Source organism: Hyposmocoma kahamanoa, unplaced genomic scaffold (assembly GCF_003589595.1).
Source record: "Hyposmocoma kahamanoa isolate Upper Pololo Valley unplaced genomic scaffold, ASM358959v1 192, whole genome shotgun sequence".
NCBI classification, from domain to species: domain Eukaryota; kingdom Metazoa; phylum Arthropoda; class Insecta; order Lepidoptera; family Cosmopterigidae; genus Hyposmocoma; species Hyposmocoma kahamanoa.
In genome coordinates this window covers 4,899,096-4,921,299 of record NW_020653719.1, presented here as the reverse complement: position 1 = coordinate 4,921,299, position 22,204 = coordinate 4,899,096, and the positions used below count along the sequence as shown (strand labels likewise).

The 22,204-nt window shown below is 37.9% G+C and overlaps 2 protein-coding genes across 2 annotated transcripts in view; one reads left to right on the top strand and one right to left on the bottom strand.

Moving 5' to 3' along the window:
• The first annotated feature begins 1,932 nt into the window (after nucleotides 1–1,932).
• Nucleotides 1,933–12,042, top strand: LOC113226505 (ankyrin repeat domain-containing protein 12). The gene is made up of 7 exons (XM_026459141.1): nucleotides 1,933–2,287; nucleotides 3,878–4,157; nucleotides 7,442–7,745; nucleotides 7,838–8,103; nucleotides 8,193–10,848; nucleotides 10,960–11,354; nucleotides 11,430–12,042. The coding sequence occupies exons 1-7, from the start codon at nucleotides 2,054–2,056 to the stop codon at nucleotides 11,714–11,716; spliced, it is 4,422 nt and encodes a 1,473-aa protein (XP_026314926.1). The 5' UTR covers nucleotides 1,933–2,053; the 3' UTR covers nucleotides 11,717–12,042.
• A 196-nt stretch (nucleotides 12,043–12,238) lies between these two features.
• The window catches only part of LOC113226661 (dynein beta chain, ciliary-like), an 88,794-nt gene continuing 78,828 nt past the window's right edge, over nucleotides 12,239–22,204 (bottom strand). The window contains exons 65-75 of the mRNA XM_026459382.1: nucleotides 21,913–22,139; nucleotides 21,295–21,418; nucleotides 20,386–20,522; nucleotides 19,753–19,948; nucleotides 18,164–18,337; nucleotides 18,026–18,094; nucleotides 17,215–17,397; nucleotides 16,561–16,734; nucleotides 15,431–15,579; nucleotides 14,747–14,941; nucleotides 12,239–12,480 (exon numbers count right to left, since the gene is read on the bottom strand). Coding sequence (XP_026315167.1) covers nucleotides 12,381–12,480; nucleotides 14,747–14,941; nucleotides 15,431–15,579; nucleotides 16,561–16,734; nucleotides 17,215–17,397; nucleotides 18,026–18,094; nucleotides 18,164–18,337; nucleotides 19,753–19,948; nucleotides 20,386–20,522; nucleotides 21,295–21,418; nucleotides 21,913–22,139 — 1,728 coding nt within the window. The 3' untranslated portion in view covers nucleotides 12,239–12,380. The remainder of the gene's footprint in view (nucleotides 12,481–14,746; nucleotides 14,942–15,430; nucleotides 15,580–16,560; nucleotides 16,735–17,214; nucleotides 17,398–18,025; nucleotides 18,095–18,163; nucleotides 18,338–19,752; nucleotides 19,949–20,385; nucleotides 20,523–21,294; nucleotides 21,419–21,912; nucleotides 22,140–22,204) is intronic.

The window sequence follows — 22,204 nt, the reverse complement described above, 5'->3', positions numbered from 1 at the left end:
TTCATTATTATCAAAGAAATAAAAGTGTAGGTATCCCTTATAGGATAATATACCTACTATATTTGTAGTGTTTTTTTTAATAATATCTAGTGACGGGACGAGCAAGTCATGCGCCTGATGGTAAACTACAGTTACACGCCTGTCCTTAATAGTTGCAGTGTCACTCAGATCTTTAAATCGCAAAGATCTGAGAGACACTGCCACTGCGCCCTTCACCTAGAGATATAAGTTGACAAGTCTCATGTGCCTGTAATTTCACCAGCACCCTTACCCTTACCCTTCAAAACCGGAACACAGTAATGTTGACATTACTGCTGGGCGGCAGAAATAGGTAAGTGGCAATGCTACCCTGAACGACTCTCTAAAGACAGAACAGTAGCAGACAGACTACGAACTCTACTAAAGACAGTTTTGTTTTTATAGTTTTTGTTATACAGGCAATACTTAGAAACGGGATAACCAATTCAATGTGCTGTTACACAATTAATTAGGTTATCTAAGACCTATTTAACGTATTCTTCAAGAATTTATTTTAATTGTGTAGAAAACGCGTTGTGCTTACCAACCTATTTATAACAATGAAATGAAAATTAAGAAGACACATAAGTTGGCATAAATACAAAGTCAATTTCGACAAATTTCTGTAAAATATTTTTATACAGGTATAAGTCCTTTATGTGTACCATATATGTCTAATATGTGTATCATTTCTATGTATATATATAGGACAATCTCCATTTCCAGGATTATATATATATATATATACCTGTTTAAAAATACATTCGTAATAAATTATCGCTTTACATTTAGACATTTCCAAGTTCCTTGAAAGTTTTATCAAACGGGCATCGACGTGCGAAATCATCTTACGCGGCGCGAGTCGCGATCTAAATTATGTTAGTGTGATAATATCAGTTCGCCAAGTCGTAGCCGTGGTCGGGGGCGATGGCGATTGCCGATAATACCGATGCCGTGCTTGAGGCTTACGTCACGCGTTACCAAACTCGTATGTGTATACTTAGAAGCTACGTAATTGGAAAGTTCACACTTTACAATATTTAGAATTGTCGTCCATCAAAAATGTGTAGTGAAGTCTTAATTTTATTTGTTTTTGTCTTACATCTTTTCACTTGCCTATTTCAAAAATAAAAGCACTAAAATTTGAGACAAATATCATTTCTGTATCCACAAAGGAGTAAAATTTGTTATTCTACTAAAAGACTGTAAAGGCATATTTGTTTCACAACGTGGCAATTCAGATTCTGTCCGGTAATCTTATAAATATATAGACGCTATACACTTGAAATTACATTCTCCACGTTTTCGTAAACGAAAATAAATTGCAAACAGAGCTTTCTTATTCGACATGTGTTGAAATTAGTATTATAATGTTGCAGTCCTTTAAACGTCAAGTCACTTTGAATGCGCATACTTAACAAAGTGTGTTGATGACTTTAGTAACATTTGACATTTCATGAGGTCCATCGCGTTTTAGGTTACGGTCAAGGACTGAACATTACTCATAGAGCTTTATGGGCGCAGTTTGTATGTTACATTAATTATATACCTACGTAATATTAAACACTATACTTAAAAACATGAGTAGTTTTAATTTAGATTTTACAATTTGTTTATTTGTATCTAAAGGTTTAAAAAAATCTATGGTTGCCCATACCTACCTATAACTCTATCTGTACCTACACCGCAATGGATTGCAAGGTATATGTGACTGTAATAAATAAAGATACATTGACAGGGAAGAAATGTGTAAAAAACTTAACTTAAAGAGTAACTTCGGTGGCACAGTTTCGAATAAAATTAGAATTCTTTTATGTAGAGTTTGAACGAAACAGTGCCCTGCTTTTGCGCAATAAGTTAATAGATTAGGCGGCGTTGGGCGGATGGGCGGTAGGGCGGGCGCCCTGTGGCCAGCGGGCAGCGCGCGAGCTCGGTCAGTCGGCGGCCTGCGCCCTCTGCGCCCGCCCGCTCCGCGCTGCGAGACCGCCACCTGCCACAAACACATGCCACACACACACACGCGCTAACCTTTGTTATGGACAAGCGCGCTCCGAGCGCCCGGGGCGAGCCCATCCCGAGCATCCTCAAGAAGCCCAAGGGCTGGCGTAAGGGCGACCTCCTCGACAAGAGCACTAAGATCAAACGCGAGAAGGTGGAGGGCTCCAAGAATAAGAATGTGAGCGCGCCGCTGCCGCAGGGCTGCACGCCGCTCATGTACGCCTGTCAGCAGGCCGACTACAAGGCCGTCGTCGAAATACTCAACAAGGATGTGAGTTTCCGTCGCACTCGTAGGATTATGTGCTTCGAATATTTAGTTATAATCATCGATTATAGGAAACATTTTTTACATATGAAATTCATCACATCATTCACACCTAACTCACGATTTTCCAGAGGATTTTGTTATGCTGCAAATAGTGCATGGAACATAAAATCACGTGCATTTGGCGATTACGGAAGCAATGAAATGAGAAAAGCACCGTTTGAAGCAGTTTTAGAGCTCAAAGGCGAGCACGCGAGGTTACGCCGCTCGAGCCTCGATCATCGCCTTGCTTGTAAACAACGCGATGCCGCTGTTTATAATGCCTCCGTCAATATTTTCACACCGTTTATGTCTACCAGTCACACCATGACTAGGCTACTTTATTAGGAATTATAACCCTTTGTTGAGGCAAAGGAGTTTATTTTAATTAATTTAAGAGATATGTATCAGGTAAAATTTTCATCATCAATAATACGAGTGTAGGTACTTAACTTATACGAGTGTACTTACTACCAAAAATTCTTCGGTAAAATTCTATTTTCTGAATTAAATATTACTTCCGCCTCTACCTTTGATCAAAACCTAAAATTTAACACACAGGACAACGAAGTTCTTAAACAGTATAAACAACTTAGCATCTATGTTTACAGAGTTTCAGATTGAAAGGTTTCAAGGAAATGCACCTGAAATAGCGATAGAGGGAGGAGGCCAATCAATAGGTGTAGAATCGGTTGCTATACAATAAGGGACTCTCACACATGTGCGGTGGACGCGATTATCGAAGTCGCCGACAAAACATGTATCGCATAAAACTGTTTACCTCGTTAACTATTATATATACGATGGAGACGTGAATGTGCTCTTGAGGGTTGAGGTTTGCTTAATACATTCATTACTCATTTTCTAGCAGACTTTAGTTTAATCACAATGCCTTTCTCGTGCCACACACCTTTTCTGATAGTATATGTACTAAGTGAATATTCACAATGAGACCTAATTTTCCTCGTACAGTTAATCATCAATCACCTAACTACCTACCTTCTGCCCGTAAATCACGATTTTATGATAAATGCATGAATTTTAAAATTGTATATTGTTCATTCATTACTTACACCTGTCTCGAGTAAAGTGGGTCGATATTTGACTTGCATATAAAACTAGATTTTAAATTATTTACACACCCAACGTAGCCGTAGGAGGTATACGTTTTGCAAAAAAATAGAAAGCTCTACATTCCAAAAAACAAGTACTCACAGGTAGCTAAAATTCCTTTGCATGGAAGTTTAAGCAATTAACTTGTCGGCTATACCGCATATTACTTTCAGTGAACGTAGTGGTTTTAATTCGAAGAATTGTTAACTTCAATATTTTCATTACTCTGAGTCACAATTATCAACTAGGTGTCAATGTTGACAGGGGTAGACAGAAACCTACTTAACGATTGAAATGACTTTGTTAACTCGGGTGTCTTATCTCAGTGTCGTTTAAATCAGGTACTTCGTATTTGCTACGATGCGAATGTTAGAAAATCGGAAAGCGTTGTGTATGTTCAGCATTATTTTTATTTTCTAAAATCGCGAATAAATTTGCGTACAGCCATTATCAGTGCGCATCCGTGATCGCGGATTACGGTGCGCGTTGCACTATTGCGCGTCGAGTGGAGCCGGCGCGAATCAAGCGGCGCGCGCCAACTGCGCGGATCGTGTGCTCATGGCCGCGCCGGTGCTAGCTGACGCCCGCGACGCCGATGGTCTAACGCCGCTTCATCTGGCCGTCGTACACGGGAATGTGCCACTCGTGCAGACCTTACTCGCCGCTGGAGCTGACGTCAACTCTAGAGACGACGAGCACCATACCGTCGTTCATTGGGCTACTGGTAAGTGACGTGAATATCTCCAATTGTTATGCCTTATTGTTTGTTTTCTTACAATATCAAACATCAGCACCGGTATGCCTTGATAGCATGCGCGAAGAAACTACCGCACATATTTTAATAACATCGAAGTGTTGTTAGATAAATATTTTTAATTTTATACCTATACTCTACTGTATAATACTCTTGTAATAAGTGAACACACTTGACACTCTCGAAAAGAGAGACAAGATAACGATGGATGTTACCTATACTCATGGCGTCTCTTGGAGATCCCCACGTTCTTCCTTGTAATATTTTTTACAGAAACATTTTTTAAATTCTCCGTATCTATACGTAGTACGTGAGTACATCAGTAATTATTTGGCGACAATACAAAATTTTTCTAGGACTTACTTATGTCGGTACAATAAAGGTATTATCATATAGTAAAACTTCTTATAGTAAAACAATAGTGCAAAATAATTGCATGCGATTCTGGAATTTGCAATCGAATGGTGTGAGTCGTTATCTAATAGGTGTCATTCAGTGTGCGCTGCGGAGAGGTTGTCGGCGCCATCGCTCTGGCACGCGACCAATTAATTACTTACACCATGTTACCTGTACAGCACACACCTTGTGTCAATCACGGATGAGCTTTACAAAGCCGATATAATCTTGAATTTTTATTTTCTTTGTCTTTGGCTCAGGGAATCTACCTATTAGAGTACCTACACATTCATTTCGGTTATGCACCAATTTCTCATATCAATGTAAATTCGATTTATTTATTTTCAAGGTTTATTTTGGTGTTTAAATTGAATTGGAAAATACTGAGTTGGATGTTCAAACTAGTAGAACAACTTTCTACTAGTTTGGACAGTTTTTGTCAAATTATGTATGTTACATATTTTAAAAACCAATCTATTATTAGGGACACTAATGAATATTCCAGCTAGATTGTGAGTTGTTTCACACGCTTAAATTAGAAAAAAAAAACTAAGTTAGATTTCATAGTAGAGCATAGGTTCTCAAAGTTTTTGACTCATCGCCCACTTAGGCAACATAAAAAAATTTCAACGCCCACTATCACAAAAATTATTGAAAACAAGTGTTTTTTTATTATTAACATAACACAAAAAAAAACCCATGGAAAATAAATTATAGTGTAGTTTATGCATATAATTCAGTTTTTTTTATCAAATGCGGTAGCACCCCCTGGACAGTATCAGCGCCACCCAATTGCTTCCGAGGCCACTATCGCCCCCCTAAGTCCTGTTCGGCGCCCACTGGGAGGCGGTAGCGACCACTTGGGAAACTATGTAGTAGAGCATTGAAGTGGTTACCTCATGATGAAATGAGTGAATTCTGCTGTCTGAAATGTGACTTCTGCTGTCTGAAATGTGTGCTTATGGCGCAAGGCCTAATACTCGGAAACCTTTCCTGCACGACTGAACGAAATATAATATTTTCCATTTAGCCAGCTTAACATACGTGCAGCTTTTTTGTAATCGAGTATTTAAAATTTTACTAGTAAGATAAAGTTGTAATATTAAGCCGGTTCCAATTGCATAAAACTTGTTTTAGTTGGCCCGCCGTTTTAGACTCAACTCACACTGGCGCGGAGTCGAAGCGTCGCGTCGCATCCTGATTTTTAACTACAACGCATGGCGACGCGCGTCGTCGCGCGACGTCGCTCGCATTAGCGCGCCCGGATCACAGTACTGGACCAGTTCAGAGACTTTTGAACATTCGTAAATGGCGCTCGTGCTCGACAGTATACAATGGATATCGATCTTATTATAATTGCTCTTAAATCTGAAGCTGAAGAGGAAGAAACTGAAATTGTATCAGAAGCTGAAGGAGGAACAAGAAAACGGAAATTTCGGGTTCAAGAAAAGACGTATATTTGGCGAATTGAAAACACTTTGTAGTAAGATTTAAGCCGCGACTAAAGATATTTTTATTATTATTATGTTATATAGATATAAATATATATTTTTATTATGGATTAAGTAAACTAATTTGTCGTCTTTATCCATTGTTTCACACTCGTCTCGTCGCAGTTCGGCACTGTGCTATATCTGTTGTGGTCGGTGTCTGACGCGTCACTGCGCGTTAGTAACGCACGGCGACCCACTGCGACGCGCGGCGTCTCACAATACCGTTCGACTTGAACGGCGCGCGCCGTCGCGGGTCGACGCGTCGCGACGCTTCGACCCTGCGTCAGTGTGAGTTGAGCCTTAAAGTTATAAGGGTGTTTTACAGTCTCTGTTTAAAACTTACTTCGAACTATAAGGTGTGGTTCTCGATATTGAAGAATGGTGGATAAGGTTAAAGGTTGCATCAGCGACTGTACAATATAACACTCAAACCAAACGGGTAAACACACGGGACGTACAAGGTAATTTAATGCATGAAGCCATATAGAACGTTACATTACCATATCTTCCAAGGTCTAACGCTTTCCGGCACTGGCGCGGTGCTGAGGAAGTCTTTCTGTAAAGGCCTGACCTTTCCGCTTCCTTCCTTCCTAACCAAAAGTCTTTTTCTACATGTTATGTAATATGTTGTAGTTATTTCTGGCGACAGTGCGGCGATTGTTTCTATACAGGTACTTACCGCTGGTAGGTTCATTGCCCAAATACATTATCGAATGTTTATCGTGATGTAGTAATACGAGTATTTTTGGTTTAATGACATCTAATACCTAGATAATTAATAATAGGTACCAGCACGTAGACTTTCCCCCAAGCAATTTCAATCACTCATGCTCTTTATTTTATTAGTATTATTATAAAATATTATTATCAAGTCGCTGTACTTATCTTTAGGTAAATACGCTAGTGGTTAATGTTTATTGCTTTTGCCTCATGACAAAATACATTTTGATTACCTTAGCAATAGTAGGTAGTCTGGCAAGTCCTAATGTGTATGGGGGTCGGCGATGGCTGCGTTTGATATATTGAGGGTGAGGGTGGTGTCCGGTCGGTATTGAGCGGGCAGCAAGGTTGGGCCCTTGAACTCTCCTTGGATATCTAGGGCTAAGTTGGAACTGGACTGAAAAGGTCACACTTCCGACTGATGACTCGACTAAATGTTAAATGCACGACGATGACCAATTGGCTAACTTGGTTGTGTAGATATTGAGGACTTCTCAATTTGTTCATAGACTGTTATTTACTTGTTGTTCAAGGTTGTAGTTATATTTAATTACAAACCTAATGTTATGATTTTGAAGCTTATAATAAAATATAACTAATTAATTTATCGACAGCGTCGTATAGTTTTTATTACTGATTTTTCAGTGTGTGGAGAAGTAGGTGCTCTGCGGGCAGTATTAGCGGCGGGGGCAGACTCTGCGACCCCGGACCAGCACGGAGGGTATCCGTTGCATTACGCAGCTCAGATGTGCGGTGCTCCGGCTGCTACTGATCACCAAACTCGAGGCGCAGCAGAAGTCCTGAGAGCTTTAGTGAAAGAAGGCGGTGCACGAGTTGATGTACGAGATGCGGATGGACGAACACCTTTGCTTTGGGCGGCATCTGCCGGATCTGCTGCTGCTGTGCTTGCTTTACATCAAGCTGGAGCTAAAGTCGACGATGCTGATAGGTACATAAAGAAACTACGTAATATTATTTTTCCCGCAACAACTATTTCTTCAATTTATCGTACTCAAATCGTGTATTTTATGTATTGTACAGGGATGGTTTGACAGCACTACATTGTGCTGCAGCACGTGGTCATACAGAGGCTCTGGAAACTCTACTTGGATTGTGTGGTGCTCAAGTTGATGTCGCCGATTCGCATGGCTGTACTCCTCTGCATTACGCCGCAGCTTTGGGTCATGCAGACTCGACTGCTGCTTTGTTGCAGCACGGTGCCGATGCTCATCGCCAGGACAGAAGGGGGCGAAGTCCAGCACATACTGCCGCTGCTAAAGGGCAAATCGAGACTATTCGAATTCTCGGTAAATTAAGCTTAAAGATAGATTTTAGATTACAATTTTGTATGTATTTTAGTGAGTATATGTAATTTTCTTATGTATTTTTATTAAAGGCGCAAGAGGAGCAAATTTATGGCTTAGGAACTCCAAAGGCGATCTACCACTGCATGAAGCAGTCGCTTCAGGACGACGAGAGCTGGTTAAATGGCTTTTAGATGGAAGGCCGTCTCAAGTCAATGCAACTAATCATGAAGGGCGCACTCCACTCCACATTGCAGCAGCAACAGATAATGCCGACCTATGTCGTCTCTTATTAGATCGCGGAGCGGAAGTCAACTCCGTTGCAAGATCATCTAAAAATGAACCGCTAACTCCTTTAGATTGTGCAGCAAGTCGTGGTCACCGATCAACGGCTAAGTACATTCAAATGCATGGTGGTCTTCCCGCTTCAAAATTAGCAAATACTCAAATTATAATTGACGGTGCGCAGATCACTGCTTTACCAACACGTCGTGTTACCAGTACAAAAATAGATGTACGAGACAAAATAAGAATAGAGAAACGCGAGGTTGTGGAGCTGTCAAGTCCTCTTCAAGAAAGACGCCGCATAAAAGATAGAAACGACAGCGATACAACAAGTTCATCATCTCCTGACAGACGCGGAAGGAAGCGATCAGATAATAAATACTCTGATAAATACCATGATCGCAGAAAAAGGTTGATGGAATCTCAGAAAAGCTTTAGTGATGGCTATGATACAGAACTGGAGGGATACGAGAGAGATTCTTACGATAGAAAACATAGGAAAGGTTCGAAGAAAAGCAGGTCAAAAAGCGAACCAAGTGAAAGTAGGCGAAGTAAAAGTAGTGCAAAACAACATCGTTATCGATCTAGTTCTGAATCGTCCCAAGGTAGTGAAAGTTATTCCGAGAGAAAGAAGAGTAAATCCCATAGAAAGCGGAGCAAAAGGAGAACTACTTTCACAACAGAAAGTAGTGATACGGAGTCAAGTGAGAGGCGAAGTACAAAGCGCAAGGGCAAAAAAACGTCCATTCATATTGAGAACGATGACGAAAAACAAAGTGTAAATATTGTGAAATATAAAGGCACAGATAATGAACCTAGTGTGACCGAAGGAAACGAAATTGACGCAAGAATCAATGAAGTTGAAGTCATGAAAGCAGATACTGATAAAGAAGACAATCAACTGATAAAAAGTAAAACACTAAGCGAAACAGAAACTGATACACTTTCTGTCAAAACCAACATGATTGTTACGGAAGCATTAATTCACATGGAACGTGAATCGAGTAAGCAAGGTAGTTCGGAAATAACGGTGAATATAGATTCTTCAAATAATGTATCAATAGAAACAGCTAATTTGTCGGTTATGCATAAAGACTTGTCAGAAGAATCTAAATCTGGCATAGAAAAAGCTGAAATCGAAGATGTGAATAAGGAAGATCAGACTTCGGATTTTACAAGAGCAAATTCTCAAAAACAAGAAAATGCCCCTAAAATACTGCCAGACACTAGTACTTCTACATTGGATGAAAACAAAGTCAGTGAAGAAGCGGAGACAGAGAAAACAACAGTAGAAATCACAGAGGGGATTCCAACAGCTGTCGAGACAGTTAAAGATGATATAAGCAAAGAATCTGAAGGTAGTCTACTCCCAGGAGAAGGAAAATTAAACGAATCATCGTCAAATACTCTTGAAAGATCTAGAAAAAGATCCTTCCAAGTTCTATCTGGCCCAGAAGATAACGATAAAGAAATGACTATAGCAAGCACAGATGCAGACGATAAAACGACGGATTTACAAGATAAAAGTGGTTCACCAACAGTGTCTTTTGCAAACAAAGACGAGATATTCGAGAGTAAGGATTCTAGTAAGATTACCGATTTAATGGGCGAGGAAGTAGATCATAGCTTAGTAGGACCTCAAACAGGTGACAATTTTGATAATTCACAAAATGACAGCAGCAATATAGTTACATCAGAAGAAAAACGCAAAGACTATGCCTCCACTACCGGTAGCAGTACAGAAGCAACACAGAATGGCGAGAAAGGTCTTGTCACTATAATTGATGGTCATGTTTTACCAAGCGATCGTGCTGTACAGCAAGTTATTATGGAAAATTTGTCGGAAGATTACGACGTAAATTTGCCACTTGCTCAAGCTTCACCTAAACGAGTCAGGAAAACTTCAAAGGAAAGTCAAATAAGTAGCAGAAAGAGCAGTATTTATGAGACTGAAAGTTATAAGGTTCTATCAGACATAGCCAGTGCACCTGATACTGGAAGTTCTGGAATTCTTAAGAAAGTTTCGAAATTAGACGTAGCCGTAGGTTCGCTGGAAGATGAAAACGATCCCTTTGAAAATAAACTTGCGAAAGAAGGCTTTATTGGCAGAGTTCCGAGTGTAAGTGATAATGAAATTTACAGCCATTCTGAGGTCAATGGCCGCCGTAAAAGATTCCGGAAAAAAGGTAGGACCAAAAGCCGAACTACGATTAGATCTAAAAGTGAAAATTCCGAAAGAGGATACGAGTCGAGTGGTTTGATGGATTCAGGTTTTGAACCAAGTCCCAGAGCAATGCAACGTCGTATTATGAGCCCTCGCCTTGCAGCTTATTATCAGCAAAGAAACGCAAGCGGAAGGTTTTCTGGCAAGTCAGATTCTCGTATACCTGTACGAAAACCAGGGGACAAAAATGCGGTTGATATGAAATCGGTAACGCAACGCATTCAAACCAATATGAGGAGGTAAGAATTTTTGTTTTAGTGTCGTCATATGCCTAGTGGTAAGGTAAGGTAGCTAATTTGTAACTTATTAAATTATTAAATATTACTAGTGTTGTATTGTTCTTATTACAGGTATTACTGCGAAAGGAAGATTTTCCAACATTTACTGGAACTAAAGCGATTACAAATAAGAACCAGCAAAGCAAACGAGGCCGTGTTGGTGAAAAGAGCAATAGATGAGTACAATACATCTAGTCTATCAAACGTCGGATTGGGCCCTTACAATAACCCAGATTTTTCCTTCAGTAGCTTCGAAAAATTTCTGTATGAAAGCTTAAGAAAGTTACAAAAAAGTGGGAAGAAACATTTAGAAAATCTCCCACTTAAATCTTTAGACTTTGACTACGGGGAAAGTGAGCTGTATAAAATGTCGGCCATTCCAGATAATCCTTGTCTTTGTACAAGCAAAACACACCGGTGTTTTCATGCTGTTCATGCTTACACCGGTGTACCTTGTTCTGCATATAGTAAGTATACAATTATACTACGCTTTATGAATTTATTATTACATAATGTTTTCTCATATCGTCATGAATTTGCAGTACCGTACAAGTGGGACCACCATACTATGCCGAAGCCAGCGACTGCCGGACCAAGTACGAAGTCAAAAGGATTTTTGCCGAAGATAAATTCCAAACCCCCGCCAGGCAAAGCACATGTAACTTTAGAAGTATCTCATGGTACAGAGAGACAGCTTATTGCTTTGCCAGCAGAGAAACTTGATAAGAACAAAAGATATTACGTGACTTTCACTGTTAAAGGTTCAGAACCTCCTTCGGACAATGACAATGCGTCACCGAAAATTACAACCAATGTGAAAAGCGGCTAATATACTTCTATAGCTTTCTTCAAAGCTGCGGCCAATATCAACCAGGCGCGTTTCACTGCCAGATTTTGGTAATCACATTGTTCTAATACCTTATCGAAATATTTTTTTATTATTTATTTGCAGAAATATAATTATAATATTATTTACTGTATTTACATAATTCGACTGAAAGAGTCCGTCCAAACAACTTAGAATCAATCCCTATTTTTCTAAACATGTAAAAGGTAAAAATATATATTTGAATTTCAGATTATGAGAATTTATCTTAAATATTTGTATACTGCTATTAATAATATTAATCCTATTTCTAATCTATCATTATGTAGTCTTCCTTGAAATTATACTGAAATCGCACATAAATACTGTTTCAACAATCATAGTACAATTTTGTCTCAAAGTAATAAAAGCACGAAAATGCTAAATGTTAAAGATACTCAATTATGTAGATTTTATAAATAAATTATAAAGATAACGTTTGTATTATTAAAATCAAGTTGTATAAATCAACGACACGCTGCGTGCAGAACAAATTTATTGCATTTAAAATTACATAATTAAAATTACATCAAATAGATTACATCATTTATTAATTAAAGCGTCATAGCGAAAGCGAATAACCCCTGCTGCATTCACGGCAATGTGCCGAAATTTGAAGAACTGCAATTTAGGTACCCAACAGCAGAGCGACACCGGCAAGCGTCCAGCGTGTCGGCTTGTCTTTTGTCTTCAAGTTGAAGGTCCACACGAATGTGGGTCCACGCATTCTGTAGTAATTGAAACTCGGTGTTAATACAAGCTAGATACGTACATAAATATAGATACTATAACGATAGTTTAGCAAGCGCACCCCATAAAAATATGGATACCAACTAATAAAACTCAACAACTTTAAAGACTCGATCTAGACATTCATATGAAGCGTTGCTGTTAGTCAGCTTCTAGATCAATTATAAAGTTTCAAACTCAAAATTTTCATCCAAATACTGTTTACGTTCAATATGAGTATTTAACACAATAAAATATTTTCTAAAGTTTCAAACACCTTGGTTGTTAGAAAAAACTAGTTACTTTATAGTTTTATGTACAAATGTAGGTTATTGTTAGAATAACTATGAAATTTAATAATTTGACACTGGAATGTTTATAGACTAAAGGTATTCTGCTCACACACTCGAACAACAGCTGATGTGAGTAAATATCAAATACATAACGCGCGATCCGAAACTGCCTTTTTTCCGAGTATGTTGCAGATGGGCATTGTATCGATTCCGGTTTGAATTAAAATCAGCACCCTGATCTGGTAAAACTATCCTCTTAATACAATAGCTTTATCCCACTTAATGTGTAGCTATACAGGGTGTCCCGGGACGCGACGTCAAGCCGGAACGGGGTGATAGGCCAGGTCATAACTGTTATCAGAAAAATAAAAAATAAAATCTATGTCATGTATTTTAAAAATTATGACCATTTTGAAAAAAATCGAAAAATATACACCCTGTGACGCATTTTCACTTCCCGTTTCTACAAATTTCCACTTTATTTTAATTTTTTTATTATTTTGTAACCCTGAGTAATGCTCCTGTAGCTAGTCGTCTAAAATTTTGACACAACTGCTCTAATTTTGAAAAAAAATGACACATTATTCCCATATCAAAAGAGAAATTGAATTTTCGTTCAATTTCAACTCACTCTACCGAAAAAAAATGTACTACACTGGTTGGGCAAGTAGCTTTAAGCTTAAGCTTAAGTTGGCGCATTTTAAGAGGATTCCAAAATGGTATTACACTTGCTACTTTATTTCTTAGATTATGGTCAAATAATTTTTTTTGTGAACAAAACCGGTTTTCAACTATTTTTTATTTCTTAATTTAAATTTATTTAGTGTACCCAATCCTTCGCTCGGAACGGTAACTATGACATAATTCTTAACGGTAACTATGAGAGAGACGGAGAGAGCTATTCTACGAAGTGTGAGTGAGATAGAGAGTGACGCCGCTAATGTGTGAGATTCATAATTCTAGTATGAGAGAGACGGAGAGAGCTTTTCTACGAAGTGTGAGTGAGATAGAGAGTGACGCCGCTAATTTAAATTAATGGCATCATTATTTTTTTCTTTGAGCTTAGGATAGTTCCATTAAATAAAAAATCTATTTAAGTAAAATTATGATTTTATTTAAATTACAGCAAATGTTCAAAATGCTTTCCTTCAGCTGCAATACACGCCCGACATCTTTTGAGAAATGATCGGGATATTAAACGGGCGAATCTTCCGTTATTAACAAATTCTCCTGCTTCTGCTATTCTCGCACGTAGCTCCGCCAAGTCTTCTATTGGTTTATGGTAAACTTTTTCTTTCATTGCTCCCCACTAAAAGAAATCGAGTGGATTTAAATCTGGAGAACGGGCTGGCCACGAGATTGTGCCAGACCGTCCTATCCACCTGCCCGGGTATTCCTCATCGAGGTATGCTCTAACTGAGCGGGCATAATGCGCCGGGCAGCCATCTTGCTGGTACCACATATCTCTGTAAATGTTTAATGGTACGTCTTCCAGTAAATTTGGCAATTGATTTTGTAGAAAATCTAAATAAATTTCGCTATCCAAGTTCTCTGGCAACTCATAGGGCCCAATGATTTTCCCATTTAAAATCCCTGTCCACATGCAAATTTTTATATATATTTTAGTCCTTATAACCAAAGTATAGTATCGAGTACCTACTTTGATTTTCGCGTTTGTTACACATAGGAAATCGGACCGAATTTAAATCGCATTTACTTATTTGTTTATTTAAACAAACCGTGTCAGCCAGTGAGCATAAAAGTATAATATCATTGGTGTCAGCCGTGACCGAACGTTGATGTGTTTGAAAAAACACGCAATTTAGATCCGAAAAAAATAGTTTCATTTCCAAAGTATAGTATTTATAGAGTTAAACCTAGTATATATAGTATAGTATTTATAGCGTCAATTCATCGTGTACGTCAATCCCGAAGATCGAAATAGGCAATTGAAAAAACATGGGCGACTGACCGAATTTTGTAGACGGGGCATTCGTAAATATTGCGCGTGTCCTGCTTGTCTTGTGTGACGGCCTTCACGTAGATGACGGGCATCATGGGGAACAGCTCCATCATGCGTGACTCCACGATTCCGCCGGTGGCAGTATCCCAGCGAGCGCCCTCCATAAACAGACCAGCGATATTCGCACCTTCACGTGGCGGAGCACTGGTGGGCATTCATTTGGTTTTATATTATTTAAAATTAGGTAAACATACGTTAATAAAGCTACTAACCTAACTAATATATAAATAAAATAAATAAATAAATACTAAAAAGTAGCCTAATGGTTTGACCTACCACCTTTCAAGCAGAGGCACTTCAGAGTTTCTCGGAATTTACCATGAGGTTTCCGGTGAAGGAAAACATCGTGATGAAACCTTCACGTCGAAGATTCCCAACCCGCATTGGGCCAGCGTAGGCAACTATGGTATATAGACGCAAAGGCCTTTCTATAGGTGTTTTCATAATTTTTATATCTTATTTCGTTTCGGACATATAAAATCGAACACCGGTCGATCTGATATCCACAGCGAAGAACAACTAACAAAATAAAGAATGTTCTGAGAATAAGCAGTCCTGCACACAGGCCTTTGTTCTACGGATGAGTGGATAGCAGTGTAAGAAGGCAGCTTTTATGTTGTAAAGTTAGCTCACTTGAAATCCCCTCGGTTTTTTTTGGTGACGTCGCAATTGAGGCACATCTTGTCGAGTGGCCATTCGTTCTTTCGCGCAGTCTGTTGCATAATGGCAGTCAGGAAAGACTGCGGGTTGAAGAAACCAGCCAGCCACACCGCGGGCGGCAACTGAGTGGTCCCAAAATGAATTAGGGCAATTGGAGTTTAATGTTAGAGGCTAGATAAAGGTCCTGACTATGTTTCAACACAAACAAACTGGTCAATTTATTCTTACTTACCTTCAACTAATATTAGACAGCATGTAAGTAAATAAAAGAAAAAGTTTACTTCCTATTCCGTAGTGTGGGAGATCATTCTCTAGCGAGCGAACGTTTGGAATAAGTTGTATAGATATATATTTATTGCTCACACACAAGAACACCAATACTACATGAACAACTAAGAACTAACGCGGGCCAAAGGGGGTCTTGTCGTTAAGTGCAATCTGTTCCAGACAATCTTTGAGGCAGAGGAAAGCTAAACAGAGCAGGAGACGTGGTGTGCCAAAGGTATTTGAATCCACCTACATTATATTATTATGGTTCAAACTTTGAGTAACGATTTGTTTGGTGCAATGTAACGTCGCCTTACAGTGAAAACTTAAGTTCCGCATTTTTATATAGTTTATTTTTACTGATTTTTGTTCAAGTAATTAAAAAAAGTTATATCTCTTGCTTAAATATAGATATTATTAAAAGAATATAGCAACTGAAATAGGTATAATCACCCTAATTAAAATAATCTTGACTGAATGGATAAATAAGATGTTAGTGGACGGTATAAATTAATTCGTAAAAAAACGAAACATATTTAATCACAAAAATTAGCGACACGTGAGGCGGCGGTTTCGTGATCGATGTGCTTTTTTCTTTTTATCTTATTAGCCACGGCCTGCGCGTTCCGCGGGCAGTGTTGCTATGGCTGTGCTAGACAAAAATGCTAACTACAAAGAAACATTATTGTGTTTTCTATATTTCACACCACATTTTTGTCTCCATACTGATAAATTACGACACATACGAGTTATTCACTCTAAGCCAACTAAAAGGGAATATAGTTAAAATTAGCACACTTATGACTGAAGATTAAGTAGGTAAGCATAATACGTACATTGAAATCACCAGCCCAGTTTTCAAGCTCGCTAAGCCGCTGGCACAGGTCAGAGAACCAACCGAGCAAGCCCAACAGGCTAGGGTAGGCCAGCTTAGTCCACGATTCGGGCACATGATCCATGAAAAGCGACTCCATCAGGTTTTCCATGTCACTGCTTATTGTCAGCTCACCCTGAAGATGTTTGGTAAATAAATAAACGTGACACACAAAGTCAAAGACAAATTTATTTTGTTTAATTATTCAACTGGGAAATGAACTCTAAGAATCCAAGGTCATTTTTTTTTATTCACAAGTAAAAATATTACAAAAAAAGAAACACAAAAAACGAATAATGTAGTCAGTCTCTAAAATCCAACAAACAGCCTCACATCTATAAAATATAAATTTATGTTCAAGTAATAAGAGCGAAAATAGCGCTGTGCGTTTTGTGCGTGCAGAAGCGAAACGCGCAAGGTATTTTTCGGTGATATTGTTTTATATCCATGCAATTTAAAGTTGTATATAATGCAATACTATATAATGCAATACTATAGAATGCAAAGTTTTTCTGACCGACTCAAGGCGATTCCGTGTGAATAAATGTGGTAAGTCCCTTATAATAATCACCTAAGTGTAATTTCTATTTTTGAACTAATTTAAATAATTAATAACCTTAAGGCCAAGTTCAAGTTCCTTTAGCGATCTGCGAATCTCGCCCATGAGCCGGTTCATGCGCTCGCACTCCTGCAGCGCAACGATTGTGAATGGCGTCAGCTCTTCGACCTTCGCCATCAACTCCGGAATATTGAACGGCTCCGGAACTCGATCCATAATCTCGTCTAGCAATATTCGTACCTAAAAATTGAGTAAAATTTTATTCTACTATATTATATAACTCGTATGCGTTGAACTGCCGGGCACATCTCGAGGAAATAGGCTATGAATGAAAAGTGAAATACTTTCCTTTAAAATATCTTTCTTTATAATTTATGAACTTAATATGAAATTATTTATTTAAAATAATTTTAATCAATTTTATAGCCGTTTTTTAATTTAATTAGTTTTGGTAAATTTAGTCCAATGCATGTTTGTAATTCTTAAATTGGAATACACACAAGAACAATACTACATGTAATATCTAGAATAATCATATATGTGTCATTTAGTTGGTTTGCCAATAAATAAATAAAAATATCATAACAAACGCAATGTTAGGCTGATTATACACGGTGCTGTAGTAGTAGTCGCCTTTGTGCACACACAAGTTCATACATCCATTGCGCGGGTGTTACTTGATATCGCAGCGATACGGCGCGAGCACTACCGCAATTTTCTACTAATGTTCGATTTTAGTTGATCGCGCCGTATGGGCTGCAGTCGCGCCGCAACAGAAAGCCACCGCCGCGATGACATGTGTAATCAGCTTGTATTCTATAATGTCATCGTCGTTTCGGAAAAAATAGCGAAGCAAATAAAGCCGTACAGTTTCTTCCTTCGTTGCCCCACCGCCGGCTTGTGCACCGGTATCTCGAGGTTGCATTTCGTATACCACCTGCAAGTAGAAAATATATCTTTTATAAGCATTTTGGTTCATTAGGACCAAATAAGTGTCACGAATCACCTTGAAAAGTCTCTCTGAGACAGTAGTGAGGTAACCAATCTCGGCGTTAGGATGCAGGCCATAGAGGTAGGGAGACTCGTCAGGCAGGAAATCGTCGATGTACTGATGGTAGCCTGTGTAGTCCGAGTTCGGTGGCGAAATGAACCCAGGGGCTAGTTGGCACTCGCCATCCACCTGCAGCAAGAAATTTGTTTAGGTCGCAAAAACACGAAAATTTCCCCGGGCTAGTCATTTTTGTTACATAGTTTTTAAATTTTTAAAATAACATTATAGACTTACGACAAGAGTATAACATATATGGAGATATTACAATATGTATTGTATTTACTTGAATTTGCATTGCAGAATAAAATGTCTGATTCTAAACCGAATATTGGGTTAGCTAACCATATGTAGTACTAAGTTGCAACGGTTGCGCTTGTAAGATGCATAATCCACTAGTTCGTTATTTTAACATCACCTCTTAGTTCAGTGAAATTTTTGAAAACCAAATTGTTTGTTTAAAACATAATACATTAAACTATTTTTTCTGATAAAAATCGCATATTGGTTTATACAAACAAACCAATGTTTCGGGCCCTTTACAGATCATGGTCACTGCTGACTGATGATCAATGGTCGGAAAAAGGTGTTCCACATATATAGATATATATATAAAACCACCATACTGTCGCCTTACTTTCTCTAACTCGCATCTTAAAGCACAAAGTAACTGAAATGCAAAAAATGGATTGTATATATCGCACTTGACAACTAACATAGTATTATTTCAAAAATTGCGTTATATTATATTTTATCACAAAATTTGCTTTACACTAATAATTTATCTCCAAAATATCGCTATATAGATGTGTCATTCATATACGATTTAATTTTAAAGTGACAGGACAACACTGTCGCTTTGAAACTAAATAGGTAATATTAATATAATTTAAAGCCATTTTGAGGTAACACTATGTTAGTTGTCAAGTGCGATATACAAATTTTGCATGTAGATTTGACATCACATTTACTTCATATTCACACACTGGCTTTCACCTATTCTTAAAGTAATGCATCCAAATTAACGCAATTGATAAGAAATTTTAAATAAATAGAAAGTTTTTGCCATCTCCTGTTTAATCACTCTTTATAAGACACAAGTTTGAAAAAGTAAGGCGTAATCGTAAAGTAATCGATATATTAATTACTTTTTTCGAATTCCGGATTTTCGGAAATGGTTTTACTGCATCGTAGGAAGTCGGAGTTGGATTTTAAAGTAATTCTAATGGTGCCATGTAAAAAATGCAGGAGATTACTGACCTTTTACCAAAGCATAGAATAAAAAGTAACGAGAATGCGCCCCTCCCTAGCTTTAGATCTAAAAACTCAATATCTATTCACTATAGATTGTTGGATAATGGGCCTAAGACCAGATATCGAAGTGGTAAGGAGCCTGTAACTCATGTTAAATATTTAGAGCCAACAGATATTTTGTAAAAGCAGTTGAAAATTTTGAACAATGAAATGAACTGGGCCACAGTCTTTGATACAACTTACACTATAGAGTTCAAAAGCAATTGCATCAGTAAGAAGATTATGTGGCATACCAATTCACTCTGCATGTATTCAAGCAGGAAGGTCCGGCAAAGTCTGCGATCCCAATCGTCGGTGATATGTCCGCCGTACATGATCTCGCCGAATAAATACCGCAGATCCTCCCATGGCACCCTCGGGTTAGCTTCTAGATAGTTGTACAATACGTACACACATATTGTTAGGTCGCCGAAGTTGAATGGATATGATCTGTATGGTAATGGTTAATTTATTGATATTAATAGGTTAATTAATTGATATTAATTCAAGTTTTTCTTGTTATTCTTAAACAATAAGATTGTTATTATTGTGTGGCCAAGCTTCAGTCTATTTTACATAAAAAAATTTGAACCTAAAATATTTTTCATTTATATAAACAATCTTAGTCCCGTTTGACCATTTTGGAGCACTCTATACGTATACCAGACGGTGTGGGGTGATCTGCATAATAAGCTGTGTCAAGTGATTTAGCCGAAATACTAAAAACACTAGTAACTTACACACGGTACTTAAACCGGAAAAATTTAATGTTGCCAATTAATTAATCACGCACTATTGAGTATGATAAAAAATTCACTCATTAGTAAGTATGTTTTTTCTTAAATTGAGTTTTGCAATAAATACACAGAGGAAATAAAAGATGGAACCTGTTCCAACCCTGCGGACCGAACTTGCGTCTCTCGGCCACAACAGCATGGAAGTAACACAGCGCGAACAATATAGATTTGAACTCGGCCTCTTTGCTACACATCTCTAGCGTTTCTTGATTAAAGTTGTCCAGGGACTAACAACAAATGTCAAAAAAATATATTCATTTGTTATATTTCGTTAACAAAATCAGTTTCTTAAAATAAAACCTCGTCACTCCGCTTTTGAACGAAATCCCTTTTTTACTCTTCTAGACAATTTCTTAGATTGTGATATAATTATTTATAGTAATTGTTTTTAGTGCCTACTCAAAGTTCTTATTAATAAACGATAGGTTACGAGGTTTACGAATTTGGCTGACGATATATGTATACTTGAGTTAGGCAGGAATACTTAATGACTTCTCAAGTAAGAGTATTGCATCTGCAAGCTGTATTTAGAGAAATAAAATTGTCGTTTAAGTATCATTAAAACTAATTCTGTAAAATGTTCATGTATTTCTATTATAATTATTTTTTACATTCATGGGATTATTACTATTTTTCTATTTACTATTTGTACAGATTTTTGAATTACGCATTAGAAATTAAGACACTTTCGAATAGGCAAATTCAAATAATCTGAATCTGCTGGTATTTCTGCTGGGCATTTTTGTAATTAAAACTAAATGCGTAGTTGCTTGGTGGAATAGTTCAAAAACGCGAGTCCATTCCGGAACTATTGCTAGCTATGGTTGCTAGATATGCGGAGCTATGTGAATTTGTAAGCTATGTAAGGAATGCAAAGCATAGTTTTCAACAAACAATGTTTACAGTTGCCATCAAAATCTTGCAACGGTTTAATGGGTAGTCCATTATCCGCCTATATAGGGACTAAAGAGTATGCAATAATAATATGGAAATGTGTACCTTGTGAAGGTTAGCCCACATGCCAATTGGAGGTTCGTTCGTAATCTTGATTGCAGATTCCAGAACGCCTTGTGGGATTATATGGTACTCTGCCGATGGGGGCGGCTCAGCGCTCAAAAACAACCTAATCCAAATACATTGTCATGAAAACTAAAATTACCTCTCATCTAACATAACGTATGTTAACATCTATAATTACAAGGAAATCTAAAACTTGTCGGTGGAGTAATCACTAAAGCATCTCTGTTCACCGCCCTAACTTTTCAGTTCCTAATGAGACAAATTATAATTTGTTTTCCTTATCTGATCCAAATAACTTCGTTTAGGTCTCAGTCTGCCTCTCTTTCCTTAATTATTTTCTTCTGTGCTTCTAAAGTGCTAATGCTTCTAAAGAACTGTCGTGACACATATCATGCCCATTTTCCCCACCGGTTCTATATTCTCTTTTCCTTCACTATAGGTAGTACGGTCTGAATAAGACACACCGCTAATTGCGTTAAATTTTATTTATAACCTTGGAGAATTAGCGCCATCTATCCTATTTTAACAATCTATCGACGATTTGCACTTAACCTCTCCAGAAAGAATATTTTTCCAATTTAACTTTAACCTACACACCTGTAGTCTGGATGAGGATGTTCGAACGTTTCTTCTTGTTTCTTCTCAAGCGTGGCAAGCCATTTGGCTACCAAATGAATGTTCTGCAAGATAACCCAATGTCCATTTACAGCAGAAACTCCCATAGCTTCTTCTGCGACAACTTCTTGACCTTGTCCCAAAGATACAATATGGAAAGTCTTCTTATCAGTTGAGAAGCCTAGTTTACGTCCTAGTTTTTCTAAATCCTGGAACAGTGTTATGATAATTAATTAACTCTATTCAATTTTCAATACGCACGCACGTTCTAACT